Consider the following 25,303-nt stretch of genomic DNA (forward strand, 5'->3'; position numbering starts at 1 on the left):
TAGTGCCTGGCTAAAGTTTAGCTAAAACTACCATCTTATGCTTATTATCATCATCACTATCTTTATATAGGGCACCTAGGGAGGAGGAGTAGATATTATCTAATCTCTATGCCAGGTAGCTCTTTTTAATCCTCATTTTATAGGTAAAGGAACAAAGACTTAGAGCAGTTAAATAAGCTATTAAAAGTAGAACCAGAAAACTAACACAAGATCTGCCTGATCTAAAGCCCTTGTAATTAAAGGCCTCTAAACTATAGTTCTGTCAGAATTTTCTAACCTTGAGGCACAAATCATAAATTTCATGCCAGCCTCACCAGCGCCATCGCTACAAAAACATCCACCAATTTTTAAATTAAAGATAATTCAGAGGTAATTCCCTGGCGGTCCAGTGGTTAGGACTCCACAGCTCTCACTGGCAGGGGCCTGGGTTTGATCCTTGGTCAGAGCACTAAGATCCCACAAGCCACACAGTGCAGCAAAAAAAAAAAAAAACCAAAAAACAATTCAGGAGCTGCACAAATAAAATATAGCAAGAACTTCAGGAATTGTACACTTCGGAATAATATCAGCTGATGGAAATATAAAATTTCAATTATGAAACCAAAAATAAAATGTTTCCTAGAATTTGAATTTCTCATTCATATAAAATTTTAACTGATCTTTAAATGTATTGGTCACAATACAATGCGTTCAACTTTATAACTTAGCATACTTTATATAAAATACACCCCTACTTACCCTTAGAAAAAGCTGGTTCTTAAATACTAAGATTCTAGATTTCATCAGAAAATACAATACCTTTTCTTTCTGTGCATCTTGTAGTGCTTTACTCTGCTGCCTCAACTGCTGTTCTTTCTTTGCTAAATCTTGCTCCAAAGTAGCCTTGGTGGTCTTCAGTTCTTGAATCAATTTATTTTGGTTTCCAATTTGATTTCTATTTGAAATCAAGTCCTCCTGTGCTAGAGAAAGCTTCTCTTCTACAGACTTATAAAAACAATTTCCCCAAATTATTATATGTCATATTTTGGCAAATTTCAACAGAAACATAATAGTTAACGGTTATACATAACAGTTATGCGTAAGCATAGTGGAAAGTAATATACTTTATAAAGATAGTAAATGGGCAGAAGACCTAAATAGAGATTTCTCCAAAGAAGATATAATACAGATTGCCAATAAACACATGAAAGGATGCTCAACACCACTAATCATTAGAGAAATGCAAATCAAAACCACAATGAGGTATCACCTCACACCAGTCAGAATGGCCATCATCATAAAATCTACAAACAATAAATGCTGGGGAGGGTGTGGAGAAAAGGGAAGCCCCTTGCACTGTTGGTGGGAATGTAAATTGATACAGCCACTATGGAGAACAGTATGGAGGGCCCTTAAAAAACTAAAAATAGAACTACCATATGACCCAGCAATCCCACTACTGGGCATATACCCTGAGAAAACCATAATTCAAAGAGACATGTACCACAATGTTCATTGCAGCACTGTTTAGAATAGCCAGGACATGGAAGCAACCTAAGTGTCCACTGACAGATGAATGGATAAAGAAGATGCGGCACATATATACAATGGAATATTACTCAGCCATAAACAGAAACGAAATTGAGTTATTTGTAGTGAGTTGGATGGACCTAGAGTCTGTCATACAAAGTGAAGTCAAAAAGAGAAAAACAGGGCTTCCCTGGTGGTGCAGTGGTTGAGACACGGGTTTGTGACCCGGTCCGGGAAGATCCCACATGCTGCAGAGTGGCTAGGCCCGTGAGCCATGGCCGCTAGGCCTGCATGTCCAGAGCCTGTGCTCCGCAACAGGAGAGGCCACATCAGTGAGAGGCCCGCATACCGCAAAAAAAAAAAAAAAAAAAAACTGTATGCTAACACACATATATATATGGCATCTAAAAAACAAAATAGTTCTGATGAACCTAGGGGTAGGACAGGAATAAAGACTCAGACGTAGAGAATGGACTTGAGGACACGGGGGCTGGGGGAAGGGAAAGCTGGGACGAAGTGAGAGTGGCAGTGACACATATACACCTACCAAATGTAAAATAGCTAGTGGGAAGCAGCCGCATAGCACAGGGAGATCAGCTCGGTGCTTTGTGACCACCTAGAGGGGAGGGTGGGAGGGAGACGCAAGAGGGAGGAGTATGGGGATATATGTATATGTATAGCTGATTCACTTTGTTATACAGCAGAAACTAACACAACATTGTAAAGCAATTATACTCCAATAAAGATGTTAAAAAAGATTTTTAAAAAAAGATAGTATGTTATGCCCTTCAGTAAGATGATGTAAAAGAGAAAGAATGCTAGATAACTAACTCTCTTGCCTGTGCAAAATACTTGTAGTATTTTCCATAGGCAAGTATAAAATACTCAATAAAACTGAAGCAATTCCAAAGCTTCTAGAAATAATCTGTAAGTATCTACTAGCTAAGTGATACAAAGAATATCAAATAAGTAGGAACCATATCAAACACACTCAGAGAACATATATATAATGAGAAGATACGGGGAGACATGGGAAAAAAGCAATTTAAAAAGAGATACTTAAACGTGACATTATATATGCATATATGTTTTGTAGGATCTATGATGGCCCTTGACATTCTAAAAGGTTTATTTAATAGAAAGGGGTTTTTGTCTTGGGGGAAAAAGTGTATTTCAAATCTGCCAACCTGATTATGTGAACTAAAAGAGGAAAGTCAGCCAGACATCTGAGGCTCTACTTCTAACAAGGCCATCACCCCCATCCTCTTAACTTCTCATCTATGTGGTAGAGTAGCACTGTCAGTTAACACAGTCCATAGTTACTAACTGTTAGAAGGCCCAAATATTTCAAGAAGCTGAAGCTGGGGGAAAGAGCAACTTTTTGACTCACTAGGTTTTGATTTAGAGGTAGATATGGTAACAGGTGGGGAATGGAAAATGGCAGGAACCTTGCCACTCTCAGCTGCTAAGGGAAATAACTCTAAGATGCTCTTCCACCATCTAGAAGAAGTTTATCTTTCGTATTCTAGAGATACAGTTTCTTTGAAAAAAAGGCAGAAGATACAATTCAGGAGGAATCACTGCTCTCTAGGCTTGGCTATAGTAAGCATTTGATAAAGAATCGATGAAAAATAAATGAATAAATGAAAACCTTGTTTAAAGGGCTTTACTTAAGCTTCCTGAAAGAGATTATTCCTTACAAATAACCCAGTTCAGAAGTCTTTTCTGAAATAAATCAAATTTCCATTTTCAATAGCTTCCAGTAGAACACTAAGAACTGTAAGACTTCCTTTTTGGAGAAGACTTAAAGTCATCTAGTCCTTTACTAATCAAGCAGCTAAGCTTTAGTTGAATATACTACTAAGGTAGACAGGAGGGTAAAAGATGGTCCTGGACTTAAAGAAGCTGACCATATAGCCTGGAAAACAGAACCAGGGTATAAAATGGAAGTGGTACAGTGTATTAGAGCATTTGCTATGTGCCAAATGCTCAGAAAAACGAGTGTGAGTGTTCCCTGTGGAATGTTTAAAGAAGGCTTTGTGGGCATGTGGGAACTGACCTAAGTATCACAAAAGGTGAGAGTGATTTCAGAGAAAAAGAATAAAATTTGAGAAAGCCTAGCCCATACTGTCTATAGCAATTGTAATTCGGTAACAGAGGTCCTGATCTAATGCTAAAGAATACCAACACTTGCTAGAGCCTAAAAGCAAGAATACTCCCAATCTCTGACCACAGAATTCCAAAATGCCCATTGTTTAAATAACAGCCTATAAAATTCTGAACTCACAAAATCCTAGTGACTAAATCTTTAAAGTCAAGTTCAAAATCTGCACTATTTTCTGAGCCAAGACATGTTGTTCTACCTTGTCTCTGAATATTCATCTATGTCATTCAGCAGTATACTGCCGTTTCAAATTTTCCTTTTATCTTTCTTGCTTCAGACTATATTATTTTCATCTGCTCAACATCTTTTCCCTTGGAGGACTCCCTCTTCCATTAGATGGTTCACTGGGGCTATCTTTAACCCACCCACTGCCACTGGAATAAGCAAATCCCTGAGTAGATCAAGTACCAACCCTGATCCTGAATACCCCAATCACATTATAGTAATGTAGCAAAAAAAAAAAAAGATTTTCTGCACTGTTCTGTGGTAGCTATTGGTGGGTTTTTTTTTTGGGGGGGGGGGGTCTGTTCAACAATTTTTCCCTTTTCTCTTTCAAAATAAAACTTTAAAATTTGTAGTTATTTTTCTTGATGTTTGATGAAATGACATAAAGAACAGTACTAGGCTAAGAAGATTTACATTTAATTCTAAACTTTTTATCCTAGAATTTTCACTTCACTGAGGGTGCAAAATTTACAGTTAAACGCCACTTCTACCTTTCCTGGAAAACAAAGAATAGCACACAGCATAGCCAGTTTGAAATATCCAGTCAACAAATTTTAGTATTTCATAAATAATCCAGCAGATGGGGCTAAAGGCATAGATCAAGCAGGCCGGTCTTCCATTCTACTGGTGTCTTGGTATAAACCGTCAGCCCACAGATGGCAGCCTTGACTTCGGTGTCATGTTACAAGGTTCTGAACCTCTCCCTTTCTCTCTTATACATAAGGTCATATAATGATCACTGAAGCAAAAGAAAAAGAATGGCTGATCCCTTATTCTGGCCTATAAATATTATTTGAACTTTCCTAGGAATTTCTTTCTTTTTTAAAAAATTAACTTAAGTAGTTCAGATACCTGTCATTTTGGAAGGATTAACTTCCAAATATCCTATTTCATAAAAAAATAAAATAGGATATTTTGTCAATATCCTATTTTATAAAAATTTGTCAATATCCTATTTTATAAAAAAATTTCAATATCCTATTTTATATTTGTCAATATCCTATTTTATAAAAAAATTCTAGTGAAATGATTGTAAAACAATAAAGGGCTACTGGTCTTTCCCAGTGGCATAGTGGTTAAGAATCCACCTGCCAATGCAGAGGACATGGGTTCGAGCCCTGGTCCAGGAAGATCCCACATGCTGCAGGGCAACTAAGCCCGTGCACCACAACTACTGAGCCTGCGCTCTAGAGACTGAGAGCCACAACTGCTGAGCCTGTGTGCCACAACTACTGAAGCCCAAGCGCCTAGAGCCCATGCTCCGCAACAAGAGAAGCCACCGCAATGAGAAGCCCACTAATCGCAAGGAAGAGTAGCCCCCACTCACTGCAACTAGAGAAAAGCCCACGCACAGCAACAAAGACCCAACACAGCCAAATTAATTAATTAATTTTTTTTTAAAAAAAGGGCTATGAATCAGAAGAGCTGAGATCCAATCATCATTCTGTTATTGTGCAAACACTAGGCCTGTCACTAACCAAGCAGGGCCTCAGTTTCATCTGCAAAAGGAAGCTTTGAAGAGAGAGTCTATCCACAGCCTCCCAACAGTTGTTAAACTCCACAACAGCCTTATCCCTCTGTCTTTCTCTTCTTGCCCATGTTTACATTTGAATTTTTCTTTTGTGTATAAAATTAGAACATGATGTAGCTTTCGGGCATAATAAAAATAATTGTTGGCTTAATTAAAAAAATACTGATTTAAAAGATCTAAGTCTTATTACTGTGTTATGCTCTTGGGTAAATAATACATCCATATGAAGAAAAAACGTGATTTCTACGGAACTTCTACAATCAGTCATTAGGCTTCATCTTCTCTATCACCTCAATGTCCTTTGAATTCATGCACATTCTGCATCCTTACTACTACCAGCTTGAGCCGCCACCGTCCGCACTTGGACTACCACAAAGTCTCCTCTCTCATCCCAACGTTCAGCCACGTTCCCCTACAATCCATTCCTTCTCCTGCAGCCAGTTATTGGCCTAAAATACAAATCCGAGCACATCCTTTTCAGTGGTTCCCTCCTGCCTTTAGGATAAAGTCCAAACTCTTCCACAAACCCTCCCTGACTTTCAACAGTATTGTCAGGGAAAACTAATAATAATTTAAAGCTACTTAGAGAATATAGCAAGTAAGACACTTTCTAAATGTCAGGTGGTATTTTTTTAAAAGAACTCTTGCTAATTGTGAACTTTATATATATAAAATATCTACTGTTGGTGCTATGAAAATTCTTTTACCCAATCTGTTTCTTTATCAGATCATTAGTCACCACTGATTCCTTCACTTCCTTGCACCCTGTTATTCGGCCCTTTTGTTTCATATTCTCTCTCCCATTAATCTCTTCTGTTCCATCCTCTTTAACTCCAGTTCTAATCAGCTCACAGCTAGATTACTGGAGTTTACGGAGGAAGGAAGGGAGATAGCCTCTTAAGTAATCTCCCCAGCACTAGTTTACGCCAGATCCAAACCAAGCTGCTATCTATAAACCAGTCCCAGGTTGTTGCCTAAATTATATCTTCTTCATTTTATTCCTCTGCTTAGACTCTTCATCCCCCCGCCCCCCAACCCAATATAAAGTCCAGTCAGTCGTCCTTGCTAGGCATCTAAGATACCTCACAGTTTGATCCCAACCTTTTTTTTTTTTAATTTTTATTAGTTTCTGCTTTATAACAAAGTGAATCAGTCATACATATACATCTGTTCCCACATCCCTTCCCTCATGCATCTCCCTCCCTCCCACCCTCCCCATCCCACCCCTCCAGGCGGTCACAAAGCACCGAGCTGATCTCCCTGTGCTCTGCGGCTGCTTCCCACTATCTATCTACCTTACGTTTGGTAGTGTATATATGTCCATGCCGCTCTTTCGCTTTGTCACGGCTTACCCTTCCCCCTCCCCATATCCTTTTTAATTTTAACTTCCAAACACAAACGAGCACTCTAGCAAGACAATTATGGTGACTGCCTCCTGGCTGCTGGTTCCCACTGCTGCACCTTTTGTCAAATGTGCCCCTGAGTGAACTGATCTTTCTCAGGACTCTTTGTGTATTCAAATTCTTATATCTTTCAGGACCTGGTCAAGTCCTATCTCCTTCATAAAGCCTTCCCTATAGCAGCCTATGAATAAAGTATAGACATAGTATATTTATGTATATTATATATAAAAATATTCTGATTTTCAACAGAACTTTTCAATAAGGCATTTTAAATTAAGTAAAGAAACAAAAATCCAAACATAGGAAAGAATCAAAAAGCATACTATTTCACTATGACAAAAAGGAGAAATGGCTGGGGCTTCCCTGGTGGCGCAGTGGTTGAGAGTCCGCCTGCCGATGCAGGGAACACGGGTTCATGCCCTGGTCCAGGAAGATCCCACATGCCGCGGAGCAGCTGGGCCCGTGAGCCATGGCTGCTAAGCCTGCGCGTCCGGAGCCTGTGCTCCGCAACGGGAGAGGCCACGACAGTGAGAGGCCCGTGTACCGCAAAAAAAAAAGAGAAATGGCTAACTCTTCTGCGAGAGAATATAAATGTTCCATTTCCCTTAGAGAATTGATACCTTAATGCTACATAAAAATTGTTTTACCTTTTTTCCATAGCCTTCATTTTAGTAAAAATGATACTTTAATCAAACAGTATGGCCAAGGACAAAATATCCATATATGTTTAGATAATTAAGGTTAAGTTTACTTAGAGCTACAATCTAATTTTAATCATTATGCATTCCAGTAGTCTTGGGAAGTTGACTAATATATAAAACTAAAGTTAATATTGTTTGACAAGCAACAGTAAAATTGCTTGCATTTTCACAAGTGGTTTACATTTTAAACTCCTTAGATTTTTTAACAGCAGTCTGTTTTAAAAGTTGTTTTTTTTACATAAAGGCAGCAAAGTCCTTAGATAAGCCAATGTAGCAATTAACAATTTCCAAACTATTTCTATTAAAGATGTTATTTTTAAGTGCCTGTATTTACATATATATTTTGTTATATAAAACAATTTAAAAAGCATGTTTCTCCAAATATAATAATTCAACAGAAAACAAGCATGATATTCCACAAATACTAACATTCCTGTGCCCATTTGGGTTCAAATCAATCATTTAGTGAATGTCTATAAACAACTTATTGGTTTTTATGATATAATATAGTTCACTATACCTTAAGATCTTGCCTTGTGGCAAGAAGTTCAGATTCCTTCCCATAGAAATCAGACTGAAGCTGTTTTAGACTTTCCTGACTTTTTTCATAGGTATTTTGTAACACTGATATTTTCTGTTTCTCTGCTGCAAGTTCCTGTGCTGCTTGTGTTGACTGCTGCTGTAGTTTATTCTCAAGTTCTGTCTGAAACATACAATAGTTATTTAAAACAGTATGCATACCAAAAACCAGTTACAAATATAGAATGAAATCCACACAACTAAGATTCCTAAGAACAAACTGAATTGTACTTATGCCCTAAAATTCTACTTTAATAAAGTGTAACTTACCTTATAGTTACAAAATTAAAGAATTACAAAATTCAACAAGTCCCAATTTAAAAGACAGAAAATGAAAAAGCAATTAAATAAAAAAAAAATTTCACTGAGAATTCCCAAGTACCAAGGTCTCAGGAGACTGAAAGTAACAACTACTTTCTGATGGAAGATACAGTGCTGTATGCTTTAAAAGATGATATAATTTAAGGTTGAACTATGGGAAATTTCTACACGAAATAATTAAAAAGCCATTACTAAGTTGAAGTATACTGTTTCTACTCCTTGAAATTCAAGAATAACTTAAGAAATTTCTACAGGTCATCTTTATTAACATCAAGGCAGAAGAAGAGAAGAAAATGTTGCAAAGGTGCAACTCCTCTAAACTCTAAACCTTCAGTCTTTAAGAAGATTCAGGAGATATGCACAAATTATGACATAAATAAAATATATGTGAGCATAGCATGAAAAGAAGCACTTGGCTTTTAAAATAAATACACTTCAATGAAACTGCTGTTGAAGTCATCAGCGACCCCCTTGTTCCAAAATCCAATATTCATGTCCTTGTCCACATCTCATTGAACATCCCAGCAGTCCTTCAAACAGTTGATGATGCCCCCTCCTAGAAACATTCTTCAACCTGGTTTCCAGGACATCTTGTGTTTTAGGTTCTCCTCCTACCTCACTGGTCATTCCATCTTAAAATCTTTTACTAGCTCCTCTCTTGTTTGATCTCTCAATACTGTATGACCCCAGGGTTCAGTCTCTAGCCCTCTTTTATTCTATATACAGTCTCTATTTAGAAGATCCCAACTAGACTCATTTTTATTAAGAATATAAAGTACTGTAGTTTACAGCTAGGCCTTGAAATATCTTTTTAGGATCTGTTAGGAATAAGATTGATATTGTATTGTGTGTAACCTGCACAATGTGGAAAGCAGATATATCTGTGCAAACTCTTTGCCTCTGTGCTGTCAGTGTGATGTGCTTTCTGCATGGTTATATATTACTAGTGATTTTATCAAAACTTCTAAAACTTAAATTACATGGTAAAAGATCTGTAAGAGGCTGCATAAGTGTTAGTTGGCACATAAAGACAATTGTAGAAGTTGAAGACATGATTGCTATATTTCGATGTTTATTCCCACTCAACATATTGCCTTCTAAGCTTTCTTTTTTTGTTCAAAGCATGATCTTAAAGATATGTTTAAGTTAATGGACGTAATGCAGGGTTCCTACACTGTATTGGCGTATGTTGGTGGCCCTCTGTGCCCTAGATACATGCACACAGGGTGCAAGTAAAAAGCTACAAAGTGAAAGTTGGTTTGGATCCTCTTCATTTGTTTAGCTTTTCTGTTATTTTTCTCTACTTACAAGTATTCCTGTGAGTAAATTCTTGTTAAGTTAAAAAAAAGTATTTAAAAAAATACTGTTTATTTACAATTGACTCCTGAATTTATGTCTCTAGCTCCAACCTCTCTGCCTGAACTCTGGGCTCATTATATCCAAGTACTTCCCTGACATCTTCACTTGAGTGATTGATAGATATCTATCTCAAGTAGAAATCTTGATTCCTGACAGCAACCCTCCTCCTCAAAAACATGCTACTTCCCCCAGTAAATATGGCCATCTATCCAATGGCTATCTATCCACTTGTACAAGCCACAAACCTAGAATTACTCTAGACTCCTCTTTCCATCATCTCTCACCATCTAACCTATCAGCAAGTCCTGATGACTCAGCTTACAAAAGATATTCCCAAATCATCCACTGTTAACACTTTAGTTCATGCCATCATCTTGTACTTTCTAGACTACTGCAATAGTTTTTCAGTGCCTTTCCTGCTTGCTCCTTTATGTCCCTTTAGTCAGATCCCACCATTCTCTGCTCAAAATCTCCGAATCGATTCTAATTATCCTTTGAACAAAATACATCACTCTCTGTTATCTTATAATCTTCAAGTTTGTATGTTTATGCCTTTACCCCTGTCTACTTCTCTGAGCTCATCGCATATTACTCTTCCTCTCTCCACTATACTTAACTTATACTGGTCTCCGTTTTTAGAAAATACTAAGCTTGTTCTAGCCTGAAGACCTTTGCACTAGTTGTCCCGCCCCGACCACTATATGGATAGCGCTTGTATTTCATGTCTCAGCTCAGATCTCTTCAGAGGGGCTTCTTTGATCACCCAACCTTTTAGTAGGGCTCTGTCCCATCACTGTCTTGCACATCACCCTGTTTAAGTTTCTTCCCCCCAAGAAAGTTTAAGTCCATGAGAATAGGTTCCTCGTCTGTTCACAGCTACACCTCCAACACCTAGAACTGTGTCCATGGCACAGAATAGGTGCCTAGTAATATTTCTTGAAGGAATGAATGACAAACAGATGGGAGGTGGACAAATAGAGCCCAGGACATCCATTAAGAGACTCTTATAATAGTCCACATAAGAGAAAAAAATAGCCTAGACTAAGACTGTAGCAGTTGGGAAATAAGAAAAGGGGATAGATTCAAGAGAGCTAGGAGGCAGATTGCCAGGAGGTAGTGCTAACTGCCTATGGAGGGAAGGGGGCTCATTACCACACACATTATCTGATAACATGCCACATTACCTCCAATTTAGAGTCTTCACGATGAAGAATTCCTGGACATTGTTTTTCGTGTTGAAGACTACACTGATTTTTTTTTTTTTTTTGGTAGAATACTACTTCTTTTCTTTAACATTTTCCCCCCCACAAATCTAGTTTTCTTTCTCTTCAATCACCTTTATGGCTCAAATAAGCCCTCTACAAAATCTCAACACTGATCATAATTGCCCTCTGGGTTCATATTTGGGCCTTCATTTTACTTACTCTAAATGACAGGCTGATTCATTCATTCATTTTTTAAAAAAATCATTGATAGCTTATTTGTTAGAAAACACAGTTCTCTGACTCTGAGGAATTCAAATCTATTAGTGGGTAAGTAAAATAAAAGAAAATTAAAAAAATAAAAAGATCAATGTAACAGCTTGATAATGGGTTTAACAGAAGTAAACCCAAAGTTCCAAAGGAGAATACAGGAGGGTCAATCATTTACAATTTATCCTTCACAAGGTTATCAGTTTTTGCTCTAAAACGGGTCTGACTACATTTCTCCCTTCTAAAGATTTTTACCTTTAGTCTTCCAATATTAAAAATTTAAAGTGGAAACAACTATACAACATCTACTGTGATCTGATTTCATCCAATTCTGTAGCCTTATCTCCCCTCACTTCTCCACTTACGAGGTATTCCAACAGCAAATCTTCTATAATGACATTTTTTTAAGTCTCGCAAACTTGGCTAATATTGTTTCCTCTCCTTTGAAATATCTAATTTCCTCTTTTTTTTAATCTTTCAAAATTAGGATAGTCTTCAAAGACACAGTTCAAATGCTAGCTCCTCTAGAAAGCCAGTCAAAATTTCCATTAAGTTCTAATTTTTCTCATTCTCCTTTTTACTACAGTTTTCTTTTTCCCTACATACCTGGTTCCTCATTAAATTATAGGCTACTTGAGAATAGGGGCCATATCCTATTCATTCTGTATTCCCACATTAGGTTTCAAATAAGGTTGGTACAGGAACTGATGACTTATATAGCCTTGCTGGATCCTTCACCTGTGACTCCCAAACAATCACAATCACATTAAAAAAATGTATGTATATGTGTGTTTCATATAGATAGATAGATATAGATATAGATATAGATGTATATGGGGTGTGTGTGTGTGTTTGTGTGTGTGTACTCATACACATCTATACCCATTTAAACTTTATCCTTGTTTTTCCTATTTCACTGTGGCCCAGTGAAAAGTTTCCAGAGACCATCACTGTATGGTTTACCATGCAAAATGACACTCTTAGATCATAGTTTGCTAAACTTATATATAATATCCAGCAACTATTTTGCTTCCACACGGCACTGGGCACACACAGTACTACGTACTTTAAATACGTTATCGCAATCTTTTTTTTTAATAGATCTTTATTTAAGTATAATTGCTTCAAATTATCTCAACCTTTACAACTCTATGACCCTATTTTATTTAGCTCAGAAAGACAGATCACTTTCCTGTGACCATAAACCTAATGTGTGTCACAAAGAATTTAAATTCAAATTTGCCTGGCTCTAAAATTTTTCTTTCCATGATAGTACACTGCTTCTCAATAAAACCAAACAATTCTTGCCTTTCAGTGATTCTCTAGGTACTCCAAATTCCAAGTCTAATTTACAGAGACTGGCTATCCACCCAACACCCCCCCGAAATGCTATCCTCCCCAAGGTTAAAGGTGTTCCTTTTTCTAGCATTCATACACTGACACAAGTGAACTACTGCTATGAATGTTTGTGACACCCCCCCCCAAATTCATGTTGAAGCCTAGATCAAATGTGATGGTATTTGGATGTGGAGTCTTTGGGAGGTCATTAGGTCATGAGGGTGGAGCCCTCATGAATGGGATTAGTGCCCTTATAAGAAGAAACACAAGAGATAATATCAGTCATATAAGGATACAGCATATAAGGATACAGCAAGAAGACGGCTGTCCACAAGCCAGCAAGTGGGCCCTCACCAGACACTCAATATGCCAGTGCCTTTATCTTAAACTCCCCAGTCTCCAGAACTGTGAGAAATAAATGCTTATTTTTTAAACCACCGAGTCTATGGTATTTTTGTTATAACAGTCCCAAGTAAGACAACTACCAATAAGAACATTTCCTCTGAATCTCAAAATCCTTAAGGTGTCATCTAGTAAAGCCATGCAAAGTATAGAATATATATTAATCATAAATCTGGAAGAAATCTTACTATAAGTAATAATTTAATAAAAAAGAAAATGTGCTAAAAATAGTTGTTGGGTTTTTTTAAATTTACTAAGTCATACTGTTATAAAAATGAAGATCTAAGGAAAACTTGAATATGAGGCTAATAGATTTTGGGAAAAAATGACCTCAAGATATCAAATCATAGAACAAAATACATACAATGATAATTATATCCTGATGTATGATTATATATAACACAAAAAAAGGATAGACAAATTTGTCTACTCTTGTTTGTGTTATTAGAAAATTACTCTTCTGTAAAATGGCCATAATAATAGTTATAAAAACAGTGGTCAACATAAAATATGTATTTGTGGGGTTAATTTTTTTTTCTCTAGTAATGTGACAAGCCAACTATTAATAACATGACATATTTTGCTTGTTTTACATACTAGGGATCTTATATCTTTCTTCTCCATTAACTAATTAATACGCACACACCAACAGTGGGGAAAACCTCATTTTGTTCAAATATTAAGTTCAATCCACTTTTATCAACTCTTAGTCTGGACAAGTATTAAAACATACTTAAGGATGAAGAATGGATGCTTAATAATAAATCAGGATAGGTTTGGAAATGGAAACCATTATGATATAACTTAAAAAACCAAACAATTATAACTATATGAAACCTATACTACTGAATATTTAAATACATCTCAATTTGTGATTTTTGTTATTGATTATATTCCCTTAATGAGGATAATTTATTTTTAAATACCTGTAAAATTTTCTAATACACTAGAAATGTATGAATTATTCTCTTAACATTGTTAGTTATATGTTATTTTACAAAAAGGTAGTTTTATGCCTATCAGACAAATGATTAGTGCTAGAATTTCAAATAAGAATTATCTAACAACATGGTTATAGTGAATGGAAATCCAGACATAGATATTTAGTCATATAATTAAGTGCATTTATACATTTAACTTAGAAAAAAATATGAGCATATGTAAAATTTTCTTTGTTGTAACTCATCTGTGTTACTATCATATTGTTATTTTAACTGCAAAGTTTTTCTTCCCATAAAAAGTAAACAAATATATCTCTACCTTCTGTGAAACAGCAATTTTAACCTCTCCTTGGAGTGCTTCAATTTGCTTTTTCTTCTGTTCAGTCAATTGCTTTAGCTCATTTATGCTACTCTGAAGTTGTTGTTCTTCTTTTTCCTTTTGTGTTAAATTATTCTGGGCCTGTATGACTTGCCCCTGCATTGAACTGAGCTCCAGCTTCAGCTGATGAGAAGTCTAAAAGAAAATAAAACCTGTTCAGCATTCATTTATCCATGCAACACACACTTGTTGAGTACCTATTCATGCCAAGCACTACCCTAAGTAGAAACTACTGAGTCTATTGGCCACAAATAATCAGTAGTAAACCAAAAAGAAAAATCCTTACCCTCATGGAGCTTTCGTAACTGATACTATTCACTACTGGATGACATGCTGGATTAATCTTCAATATTTGTTTAATCTTGCCTTCCTTTTTAACTTATAATTATACATTTGCATAGAGCTTGCAAATGAACTAGAATAGTGTTCCCTTATATCATAGAAAAAGGGAAAATCAACATCAATCTTTAGATTGCTGAAATGTCTACTGTTTTAAATATTCTCAAAATGCTAACTGCATTCCCTGACAGTCCAGTGGTTAGGACTTGGCACTTTTACCGCCAGGCCTGGGTTCGACCCCTGGTCAGGGAACTAAGATCCCTGCAAGCAGCACAGTGGGGCCAAAGAAAGTAAAATAAATAATTTTTTTTAAATGCTAAATGAGCCTGTTGGCCACAGTGAGTCAGAAAGGATAGCTTCATATTAACTGTGATAAAACCAAGATAATTTTTGGCAAGTATGTTTAGTATCTGTCGGATGACACTAAACTATACCACACAATAGTTTCCTCATTTAGAGATTTGAGGCATATTTTGCTACTACCTTATTTTAACAATCTACTAGGATATATTTCTGTTCAAAATTAGATATCATATAGAAGTCACACTGAGGTTCCTCTGTGGCCAAGGTGAACCACACTACCTCTCACCCTTCCAGCCAAAGTCATGTTTACATATTTTATGCATATTTCATTAAGAACCTAATTTGAGCATCTGACCATTCAAAGTTACTTTTGAAAAAGTTTCAGTGCTATATATGGATGCTTCAGCTTATCTCCAATACAAAGGGAAATATGTTTATGCAAAACAGGAGTCAGCTAGTGTTAATAATGATGATTATGTTATGATAACCAATGATAAAGTAATAGCTAACATTTGACCATTATTTTGTTACAGTTGGTATTCTGAGCACTTTGAAATATATTAACCCATTTATTTCTTGCAATAATCCTATGACACAGATTCTACTATTAGCCCCATCTTACTGCTGAGGAAACTGGAGCACAGAGAGATCAAGTCATCTGCCTAAGACAAGGCAAGACAGCATAGCTAATAATTGGCACAGTCAAGATATAAATTTGCACAATCTGGATTCACAGCTTGGGTATTAAACCTCCATAATTTTGCCACTTACATGGCTGGCATATAAAGCACGGGTGTCTTCTTTCAATCAACAACCAGAACACAATCACACTAAAGACTTGTCAGGACCATGTTTTGCTGCTTTATCAAATCTGATCTCTAGAAAGCTACATGCCTGGACTCTAGCTGCTAGAGGTATGTCTTCAGAGAATAACAATATATATTATACCCATTTATTTCCTCATTTGCTTGTTTGTTTTGAGGGAGAACAACAGAAGCGTTAATCATAGAAAAACTCTTCATTGTTATACAACCATTATCACATATGCCATTAATATAAATGTCCATGAAATAAAGAGCCCTTAAAATGTCATTTCTACGGAAAATCTATTAAGACTTTTTTTATCCATAGTAATGTTCCTTAATCTAGATTATCTAGTTATAACTCTATAGTTAGTTGACTCAATTTTCTACCTTTATTAATTATAATCCTTTATTTTGGGCCTTTTATTAAACTAGCTTAAATCTTTTTAGTAGTAGGTAGAACACAAATGAAAAAACCTTCTTTTGACTTAAGTATTGTGAAAATATTTTGAAAATATAAAGACCTTATTACACTTTACATACTTTTTGTTATAGAAAAAGACTCTTACCTCCTTCTCTTTTTCAAGTGACTTTTTCAGTTCATTCTGTTCCTTATGCGTGCTTTCTGTCTGTACTTGAAGTTGTTGCTTTAATTCTTTGCACGTTTTCTCCTAAAAAAATGGAGACTACGTTATGCAGAAAATATTTGTAGTGAATTTAAGAATTTTGGTTTACAATCTCAGTAAGATCCACACAAGGAAATAAACCAGAATCACTGATGATTTAAGATGGGACAAAATCATCCATTTCAATAATAAAAACAGGCAAATATTATAGCAGTAAATGGGGAGGGAGAGGAAAAGGCTAAGAGTTTCTATTATCAACCAACAGCCACAATAAATACTTTAGATAATATTTAGACAAGATTTTAGAATACTTTGGAAACCACATTTTTATGTCACAGAATTAATTAACTTATACTATTTTAAAAGTAAAATAATGGGCTTCAAAAACTGGAAGCAAATTTTTTTAAAGTATTGAAACAAATAAAAATAATCACACATAACTTAAGTGGGAAGATGTACAGATAGAAGATGTTTCCTCCAAACAGAAAGGAACATAAAAGTAACATATGAAAATCATGCTTTTTATGCTACTCAACACTTTCACTGACCTTCATATTGAGAACAAAAGAATTTTACTTTTGCTGTTATTTTGTGTTATTCTGGGTTAAAATATTTCTGAGAATACATACCTCTTTACGCATTTCCTGAGACTCAGATTTTTTTTCTCTATACTTTAAGTATTTTTTACAGTATCTCTAAGACATGGTATTATCTAGAGTTTTAGAAAATTGAATAAAGAATTAAGAAAGTTTATAGCACCAGAGTTAAAAGTCATTTAGATCTTTCTGGTCTTCTTTCTTTCTTTTTTTTCTTTTTTATAGTCAAGTGAAAAACATTTCAACTAGTAGCTATATTCTCTGTGGAAGTGTCCCTGAGGACAAACATGCTGTAGTCTTTCCCAAATCTAGCACCAGACCCAGAATAGAGACAGACTATATACTCAACTGAAAATTTTCTGGGTCATTGGAAAATTACACACACAAACACCAATATCTTTTTCTCAGGTTAAGTAATCCCAATTCCTTTCCTCTAAGAACACATAAAATCACTTAAATGCAGGGTGAAAAGTCAACAGTGAATTAAGCAGAAAAGTCACTACATTTTAAATAAAAATCACTTCTACCTACGACAGTAAACATAAACAACTAACCAAATCTAATACAGCAGCTTTTCCTTTCTGATTTTCCTTTTCAAATTCACTTTTGGAGTTCTTCAAAGAATCAGAAACTTCTGATAATTTCTCTTTTGCTGCAGAAAGCTCTGCTACTAGAGTTTCTTTCTCCATCTTCACTTTTTGTAGTTCTGTTACTGCTGTGTGAACTTTGTTATTCAATTCCTTGTGCTGCATCTTTGCATCTTGACTTAAATTTTCAATTTCTTGTTTAAGGACTTTTTTTTCTTCTTCTTGCTTGGTAAGCATTTGCTTAATATTTTCAAGCGCTTCAGATTTCTTCTGTAGATCCAACTTTGTATTGGATACTCTAAATATTTAAGAAACAATTTCTTTAATAATGCATAATTTACCATTCAAATTAATAAATTATTGAGTTTTAAAACTTTCTTGTGTAGTTAAGAAGTAAAAACAATAATTTAATGTCGTAAAACCACACAACTGAAAAATGCCTTAGAACATCTGATCCAATCATTTAACAGATGAAGATGATTTTCCTCAAGTCCAATAAATTAGTGGTAAAGCCAAGACCATCTAAGCCCATGACTTAATCCAGTCTTGTTGACCACAGTGTATCCCCAAATAAATCTGTGCATATAGCAAACCCTCTAGTGTATGACAGCCAGAAATGTTTTCCCATGTACCCTGAAGAACCTATTTATTACATTAGCCCCCAGGCACAGAGAACTCTGCCTCTTTCCTTGAAAAACTAAAACACATTATGTGTTTGCCAGGTCCCAAACTTGAAAACACATAAGGTAACCAGGAAAAATAAAGTTAAAAAATAGAAGAAATATTTCATTTCAAACATGGAGGAAAGACAAAAATTTACTTTAATCCTAGAGCCTAGCAGATTATATAAAAGATTTATCATCTGTCCTTTAATGTAAGTTTTCTACACCAGAATGAATTTAAAAGTTACAAGAACCTGAAACTAACATGATACTGTAAATCAACTATACTTCAATTTTTTAAAACAGGAAAAAAAAAGTTATAAGAATGAGGAAATGAAGACATTGTTTTAAGGAAGTTAAACTAAAGACTTTGCTTTCATAAAATGAATAAAATTATGCATATTACTTATCAAAAGAAAAGAACACATTAAAGATCAACCATTTTTTAAAGTGAAAATGAAACCAAGTGCAAAGAAATATTTCTAGAATGCATACTATTTCCAATGTACTTTACTATCAATGTACTTTATTATAAATTCAACAATATGTTAAAGAGAGGAGAGGTTATTAAAAAATGTACCAGCCACATAATTGAAGTTGGGTATTAATACAATACCAGAACTGCATCTATACCTTGAAGTTTTCTAACTTGTAGTCCCAGAAACTTACTTTTACTTTCGAAAAAGTAGCTAGAACATATGAAGGTACATTCACAGGATCCTGTACCTCATGGATTTTTAAAGGTCTAAATAGAAAAGTCATTGTACTAATATTACTTTACCATTTAATATAGTTAAAATCCCTGTCAAGCAACCCTAAAATTGGGACTTGATATATTTACTATGCTACTTAACTTTCCCATAAGTAATTATTATAAAATCATAAGACTATGTGAATCAAAGAAAGCAAACAGAAATAAAGGCTTGCACAAATACCGTATGCTAACACATATATATGGAATCTAAGAAAAAAACAAAAAATGTCATGAAGAACCTAGGGCTAAGACGGGAATAAAGACACAGACCTACTAGAGAATGGACTTGAGGATATGGGAGGGGGAAGGGTAAGCTGTGACAAAGTGAGAAAGTGGCATGGACATATATACACTACCAAACGTAAAACAGATAGCTAGTGGGAAGCAGCTGCATAGCACAGGGAGATAGCTTGGTGCTTTGTGACCACCTAGAGGGGCGGGATAGGGAGGGTGGGAGGGAGGGAGACGCAAGAGGGAAGAGATAAGGGAACATATGTATAACTGATTCACTTTGTTATAAAGCAGAAACTAACACACCATTGTAAAGCAATTATACTCCAATAAAGATGTAAAAAAAAAAGTCAGTTTTGATATCTATCTATATCTATACCAGCTCTCTATTATGTAAAAAAGTTAATAGTAGATCCCTATTTATATTGAAACTTGTATATATATATCACACAAATACATATAGAACTTTATTTTAAGTATGCCTGTTTTCTATTACACTAAAACCCTTTGAGACACATCTCATTAAATATTTTAAATTAGTGGCTTTACATTTCATGACAATCCTCTAGACATAAAAATAATAAAAAATTCTTTAGTACAAAAAAAATAAAAGAAATAAAGACTTGCATAGTGACTGTAAAACTTAGTTTATTTCTTAAAAAGTCACTTAAGGAAGTAATAAATAAAACCACAATCTGGGAAACCTTAACACCCCTTTCTCAGAAACTGACAGAAATGACCAGAGAAAAAAATTGGCAAGGATATAGAAGATTAGAACAACATTATCAACCACCTTAACCTAACTGATATTTATAGAACACTTTACCCAAAAACACATATATGTGCACATGGAAACCTAACCAAGATAAACCATACACTGTGCCCTAAATGAAAATTTGAAATGTCTGAATTTTACTGAGTATGTTCTCCTACCAAAATGGAGTTAAATTAGAAACGAATAACAGTAAGACATCTAGAAGAGTCCTAAATATTTGAAAAGTAAACAATATACTCCTAAGTAACCCATAAATCAAAGAAATCACAAAGGATATTTGAAAATACATTAAACCGCAGAGTAATGAAAATACATAGTAAGATGGAATTTGGAGGGAAAGAGTTGCATGCAGAGTGAAGGTGGCCCTTGAGAAAGGGGAGCTCTGTACCCTGTTCTTTGGGCTGAGTCCTATGACCAGGGGTGAGGTTTAGTCAAACCTCAGATGTGTTTACCCAGCCCTTCTTTCTTAGGTAGTACTCTAGAAATGCAGGACCCCACATAAGAAATGTTTGCATAAAGTATAAAGGCAAAAATTTTAAAAACCTTAGTAGAAATGGAAAGAACCACTAGGCCCATAGGGGGCCTTGGGAAAGAGAACAAGAACCAACTCAAAGGTCATCTTCACAGACACATGACTGGGTTCCAGAGGTGACAAATCACTCAGTGGGTGATACAAAGGATCAGATGTACTCCCCAAATACCTAGGCACTGGAAATGACGATGTTAAGAGAAGAAATGCCACTTGAGGCACAAAATGCATCTGTATATCCTCAAGTTCACAATATCAGGACCCAATTTACTAGATGTGAGAACAAAAACATTTTGTCATCACTCCCAAAACAAGGATGAAACCATGAAGGTATAAAACAATTTAACTATCATCAACTTTGATGGGTTTTACTTCATTTCCCTGAAAGGTACTGAATACCTTTCCCAGGCTCTCAGCTTCCACCTTTACTACTGAGAGTCAAAAACCCTCACCATCCTGACACAGATCCAGTCTGCCAACTCAGTCAGAGTGCTGTATTTGGCCTTTAAAGACAAGGTCTACTGAAATGTGACTGGTCACAAGCCCTCCTATTTAACCATACTGTGATGGCTTTATTTTTCATTCACATTAATATCAGTAGTTTACAGAATCAAATAAATCTTTAAACACTGTGATAGCAAAATTGAAATCTTATAAAACTTAGTTTATAATCCTCTCCCTTAAGTAGTTTAGCTTACGTTTCTTTCTCCTTTTCAAGTTGTTTACTCAATTCTGTGGCTCTAAGCTCTAAATCTGTGTTCAGCTGTCTTTGCTCTTGTAGATCCTGCAAAGCTTGCTCCTTGCTTGCTTTAACTTCAAGAGTATCAGCTTCTAGTTTCTATGGCAGAAATATAATATAAAACCATTTTAATGTCAACGATTATCTATCTATTAAACATTATAACATTTATTTACACTCAAATTGGTGTTGTCATAACACACAAAAATAACCAAAAATATTTATGTTATAATAAAAAACACATTCTGAAGCCATCACTGAATAAAGAAGCCATTTATCTTGGAATCTTTCAGAAGACCTAGCAGCTGGCTTTATAAATGAGAGGCAGTCACTAAGTTTTACTTTTTAAAATGAACTCTGGGGCTTCTCTGGTGGCGCAGTGGTTGAGAGTCCACCTGCCGATGCAGGGGACACGGGTTTGTGCCCTGGTCCGGGAAGATCCCACATGCCGTGGAGCGGCTGGGCCTGTGAGCCATGGCCGCTGAGCCTGCGCATCTGGAGCCTGCGCTCCGCAACGGGAGAGGCCACAACAGTGAGAGGCCCGCGTACCACAAAAATAAATAAACAAATAAAATTTATAAATAAATAAAATTTATAAATAAATAAATAAATAAATAAATAAATAAAATGAACTCTGAATAAGAGAATAAATTTAATTATATTTATTACTTGAGTAAAAGTTATTAACTCAAGTATGAAAAAACTAAGTAACAGGTTCACACATGGGCCCACTTAAAATATATAATCCTGGGACTTCCCTGGTAGAGCAGCGGTTAAGAATCTGCCTGCCAATGCAGGTGACATGCGTTCAAGCCCTGGTCTGGGAAGATCCCACATGCCATGGAGCAACTAAGCCCGTGCGCTACAACTACTAAGCCTGTGCTCTAGAGCCCACGAGCCACAACTACTGAGCCTGCACACCTAGAGCCCGTGCTCTGCAATAAGAGAAGCCACCACAATGAGAAGCCTGCGCACCGCAACGAAGAGTAGCCCCCGCTCGCCCCAACTAGAGAAAGCCCGCACGCAGCAACGAAGACCCAATGCAGCCCAAAATAAGTAAATTTATTTTAAAATAAATAAATAAAATATATAATCCTTTATATTCAGTTAACAACACTAATGTTATATAATTATAAATATTCAAAACTAAAATGGAGTTGTCATGTCATCCTTCTCATTAGCACCTATTGACTCTAAATATAAAGCCAATTAAACTTCTGATTTTGCTTCTTTAATCTCTTGGTCTAGAGATTATTATTCTTCATACTGTGGCTTCTATCTCATACATATACATATAACTGTATGTATTTTTACAAATTTACAAAATCAAACTGTTAAGTATATAGTTTGAACATCTATAAGCAATGCTTTTCTTGTATAGTTGTAAAAATTTTGCATACTATTTTATAAGCCAATTTAGGTACCTGTGGCTCTTACTCAACACTTACACTGGATATTCAATGTAACTATGTTAATTCTATTAACTACATATATACACAAACACACACATATATATATAAAACATGTGGAATACTTCCTAAAATAATAATTACAAAATGTTAAATATCCGACATTGTCATAGATCACAATAGACACTAGTGGTTCTAAATATCTTTTCTTTGGGGGGGTGGGGGGTCACGCCACGAGGCATGCGGGATCTTAGTTCCTTGACCAGGGATCAAACCTGTACCCGCCCTGCAGTGGAAGCGTGGAGTCTTAACCACTGGACCACCAGAGAAGTCCCTAAATAACTATTTTAAAAAGATACTCAAATAGAACTCTCATTAGATGCCTTTCATCTAAAAAAAAAAGACCAAAAAAAAGGTTTTTCTGTTCTTTTCAACCATTACACATCATGTAATTGATCACACCATTATCACTGACCATAAAGAAAAGGGAACCCATAAATAGAATTGTAAATGTAATTTTCTTCTTCCATGTTATATTGGTTTAGATGCACATATAGAAATATACATAGCCCATGATTCTATAATTGTACAGAAGTGCTTCATCTGACTGTGAAGGTATGTTACATATATAGTAACTTGAGAAATTTTTCTTTAACTTATAGAAGTTCTAATTTAAAGGACAAAGGACTCAGGTCAAATCCTTCTCTAATAATGTGTAGTCATTTAATCTCTTTAGTATAAATCAATACTTTCACTTGAAGTTGTGTTAAAGAAAGAAGCAATTTACCATAGTGTAAATTATAATAGTTTTAATAATATTAAATTAGAAACAAAATCCAAAGGGTATAAATGTAAAATGTAAAAAAAAGGAAGAAATATACCATACCTGAATATTACACTGGAATAAGGAAGGAAGGAAACAGGAATGATAGGGCAGAAGAGACTTCACAACAATAAAAAACTAAGTTCCTTGTAATTATAGAGTAGATCCTTGGTTGGTTGTCTCTTTAAAACACTTACACATTACAATGCAACCCGTATATATGTAAACTGCTATTTGTAAAAGCCATCCATTAGTGAAGAAGTTAAAAGTAAAGGTGGAATTCAAAATTAAGACATGAAAAAACTACAAGTAAGTTTTTAAATTGGTATATCACAACTTCACATTTGTTCGCAAATTTAAAATCTTTGATTCCTTCTAGGTCATCAATTTCCATTGCTACAGCAGTAGAAAATATGGCTACAGTTTCCTTTATACAAACCTTAATTTGACCTTCCAATTCTTCAGTTTTCTGTTCTAAAGAGAGGTATTTCTCTTTATATTCTTTAAGATGACTTTCCAGCTGACTGCAATGTTCTTGCTTATCCTGCAACTTTGTAGTGACCTGATCCAACTGAGTAGTGATCTTATTTAACTCCTATAAAAAAGTACAATTAAAGATAACTTTGGTAAGGTTTACTTTGCTGTAATGCCCAAATGTTTGGTCAAAGTAAGGCAGAAAACTCTAACTTTATTTAAGAAACTATTTTGAGTAAGACCATAGATAAGTCTAATAATATATCAGAGGTTATATTTACCCACCAATGTAAAGGACTTGAACTGAAGTTGTACATAGTCTGAGATACTACGTTTACATACATAAGAGCTCAATAACTTTTTCTAGGAAGAGTTATTTTAGGAGCCAAAAGATACAACAGAATATTAAACAGGCTAATAATAAAATAACACTTTTATACTATAATTAAATGTTTTCAATGTTCAAAACACCATTTTTAATATAATTTTTTAAATTACAGGGATTACATTATGATACTTGAACAATTCATTTGGAATATCTAGTTGCACAGAAAAAAAACAAAATAAAAATTACTAGTAAATCCACTACCCACAGATAATTACTATTAATGTTTTGATAGCTTTCCTTCTAGTCTTTTCTGTATGTTAGTTTCTATTTTTTGATTTGTACTTTTAAAATAAAGGAGGTCACTTTACATACTGTTTTACTGTACCCTCCTTTGTTTTTTGTTTGTTTGTTTTGGTTTTTGTTTGTGTTTCTGCGGTATGCGGGCCTCTCACTGCTGTGGCCTCTCCCATTGCGGAGCACAGTCTCCGGACATGCAGGCTCAGCGGCCATGGCTCACGGGGCCAGCCGCTCCGCGGCATGTGGGATCTTCCCGGACCGGTGCACGAACCCGTGTCCCCTGCATCGGCAAGCGGACTCTCAACCACTGCGCCACCAGGGAAGCCCTAACCTCCTTTGTTTTTACATAACAATGCATCATGAAACTGTGACATTATTTTCTAAAATATCATTATACATGACTGTGTAAATTTCTATTTTTATCAATACAGACCATTTTTTAGCCAAATGTCCTATTTTATATTCTTAGATTGCTACAAACCTTTCTGCAGATATGCTAACAGCATGCTTAAAACTACGATTATTTCCTTAGGGTAAAGGACTAAAAGTGAGCTAATGAATATGAAAAATCCTAAAGGTCTTAAAATAAATATATTGCCAATCAGCTTCCCCTACCACCATCAAAACAAGCCACTATGGAAGTGGCTTGTTCTTCTACACCATGTCCAATCCTTCCAGTGTTAAACACATACACATGAACATTT

General features: G+C 35.4%; 1 protein-coding gene across 1 annotated transcript in view; it reads right to left on the reverse strand.

Moving 5' to 3' along the window:
• Positions 1-25,303, reverse strand: part of EEA1 (early endosome antigen 1) — a gene marked incomplete at its 5' end in the record, with an annotated part of 127,728 nt that overhangs the window by 11,251 nt on the left and 91,174 nt on the right. The window contains 7 exons of the mRNA XM_079714243.1: positions 799-984; positions 8,054-8,236; positions 14,265-14,459; positions 16,339-16,440; positions 17,546-17,876; positions 21,228-21,367; positions 23,940-24,095. Of these exons, the coding sequence (XP_079570369.1) occupies positions 799-984; positions 8,054-8,236; positions 14,265-14,459; positions 16,339-16,440; positions 17,546-17,876; positions 21,228-21,367; positions 23,940-24,095 (1,293 nt within the window). The remainder of the gene's footprint in view (positions 1-798; positions 985-8,053; positions 8,237-14,264; positions 14,460-16,338; positions 16,441-17,545; positions 17,877-21,227; positions 21,368-23,939; positions 24,096-25,303) is intronic.

This window comes from Hyperoodon ampullatus (genome assembly GCF_949752795.1).
Source record: "Hyperoodon ampullatus genome assembly, chromosome: 11".
Classification (NCBI taxonomy): Eukaryota; Metazoa; Chordata; class Mammalia; order Artiodactyla; family Ziphiidae; genus Hyperoodon; species Hyperoodon ampullatus.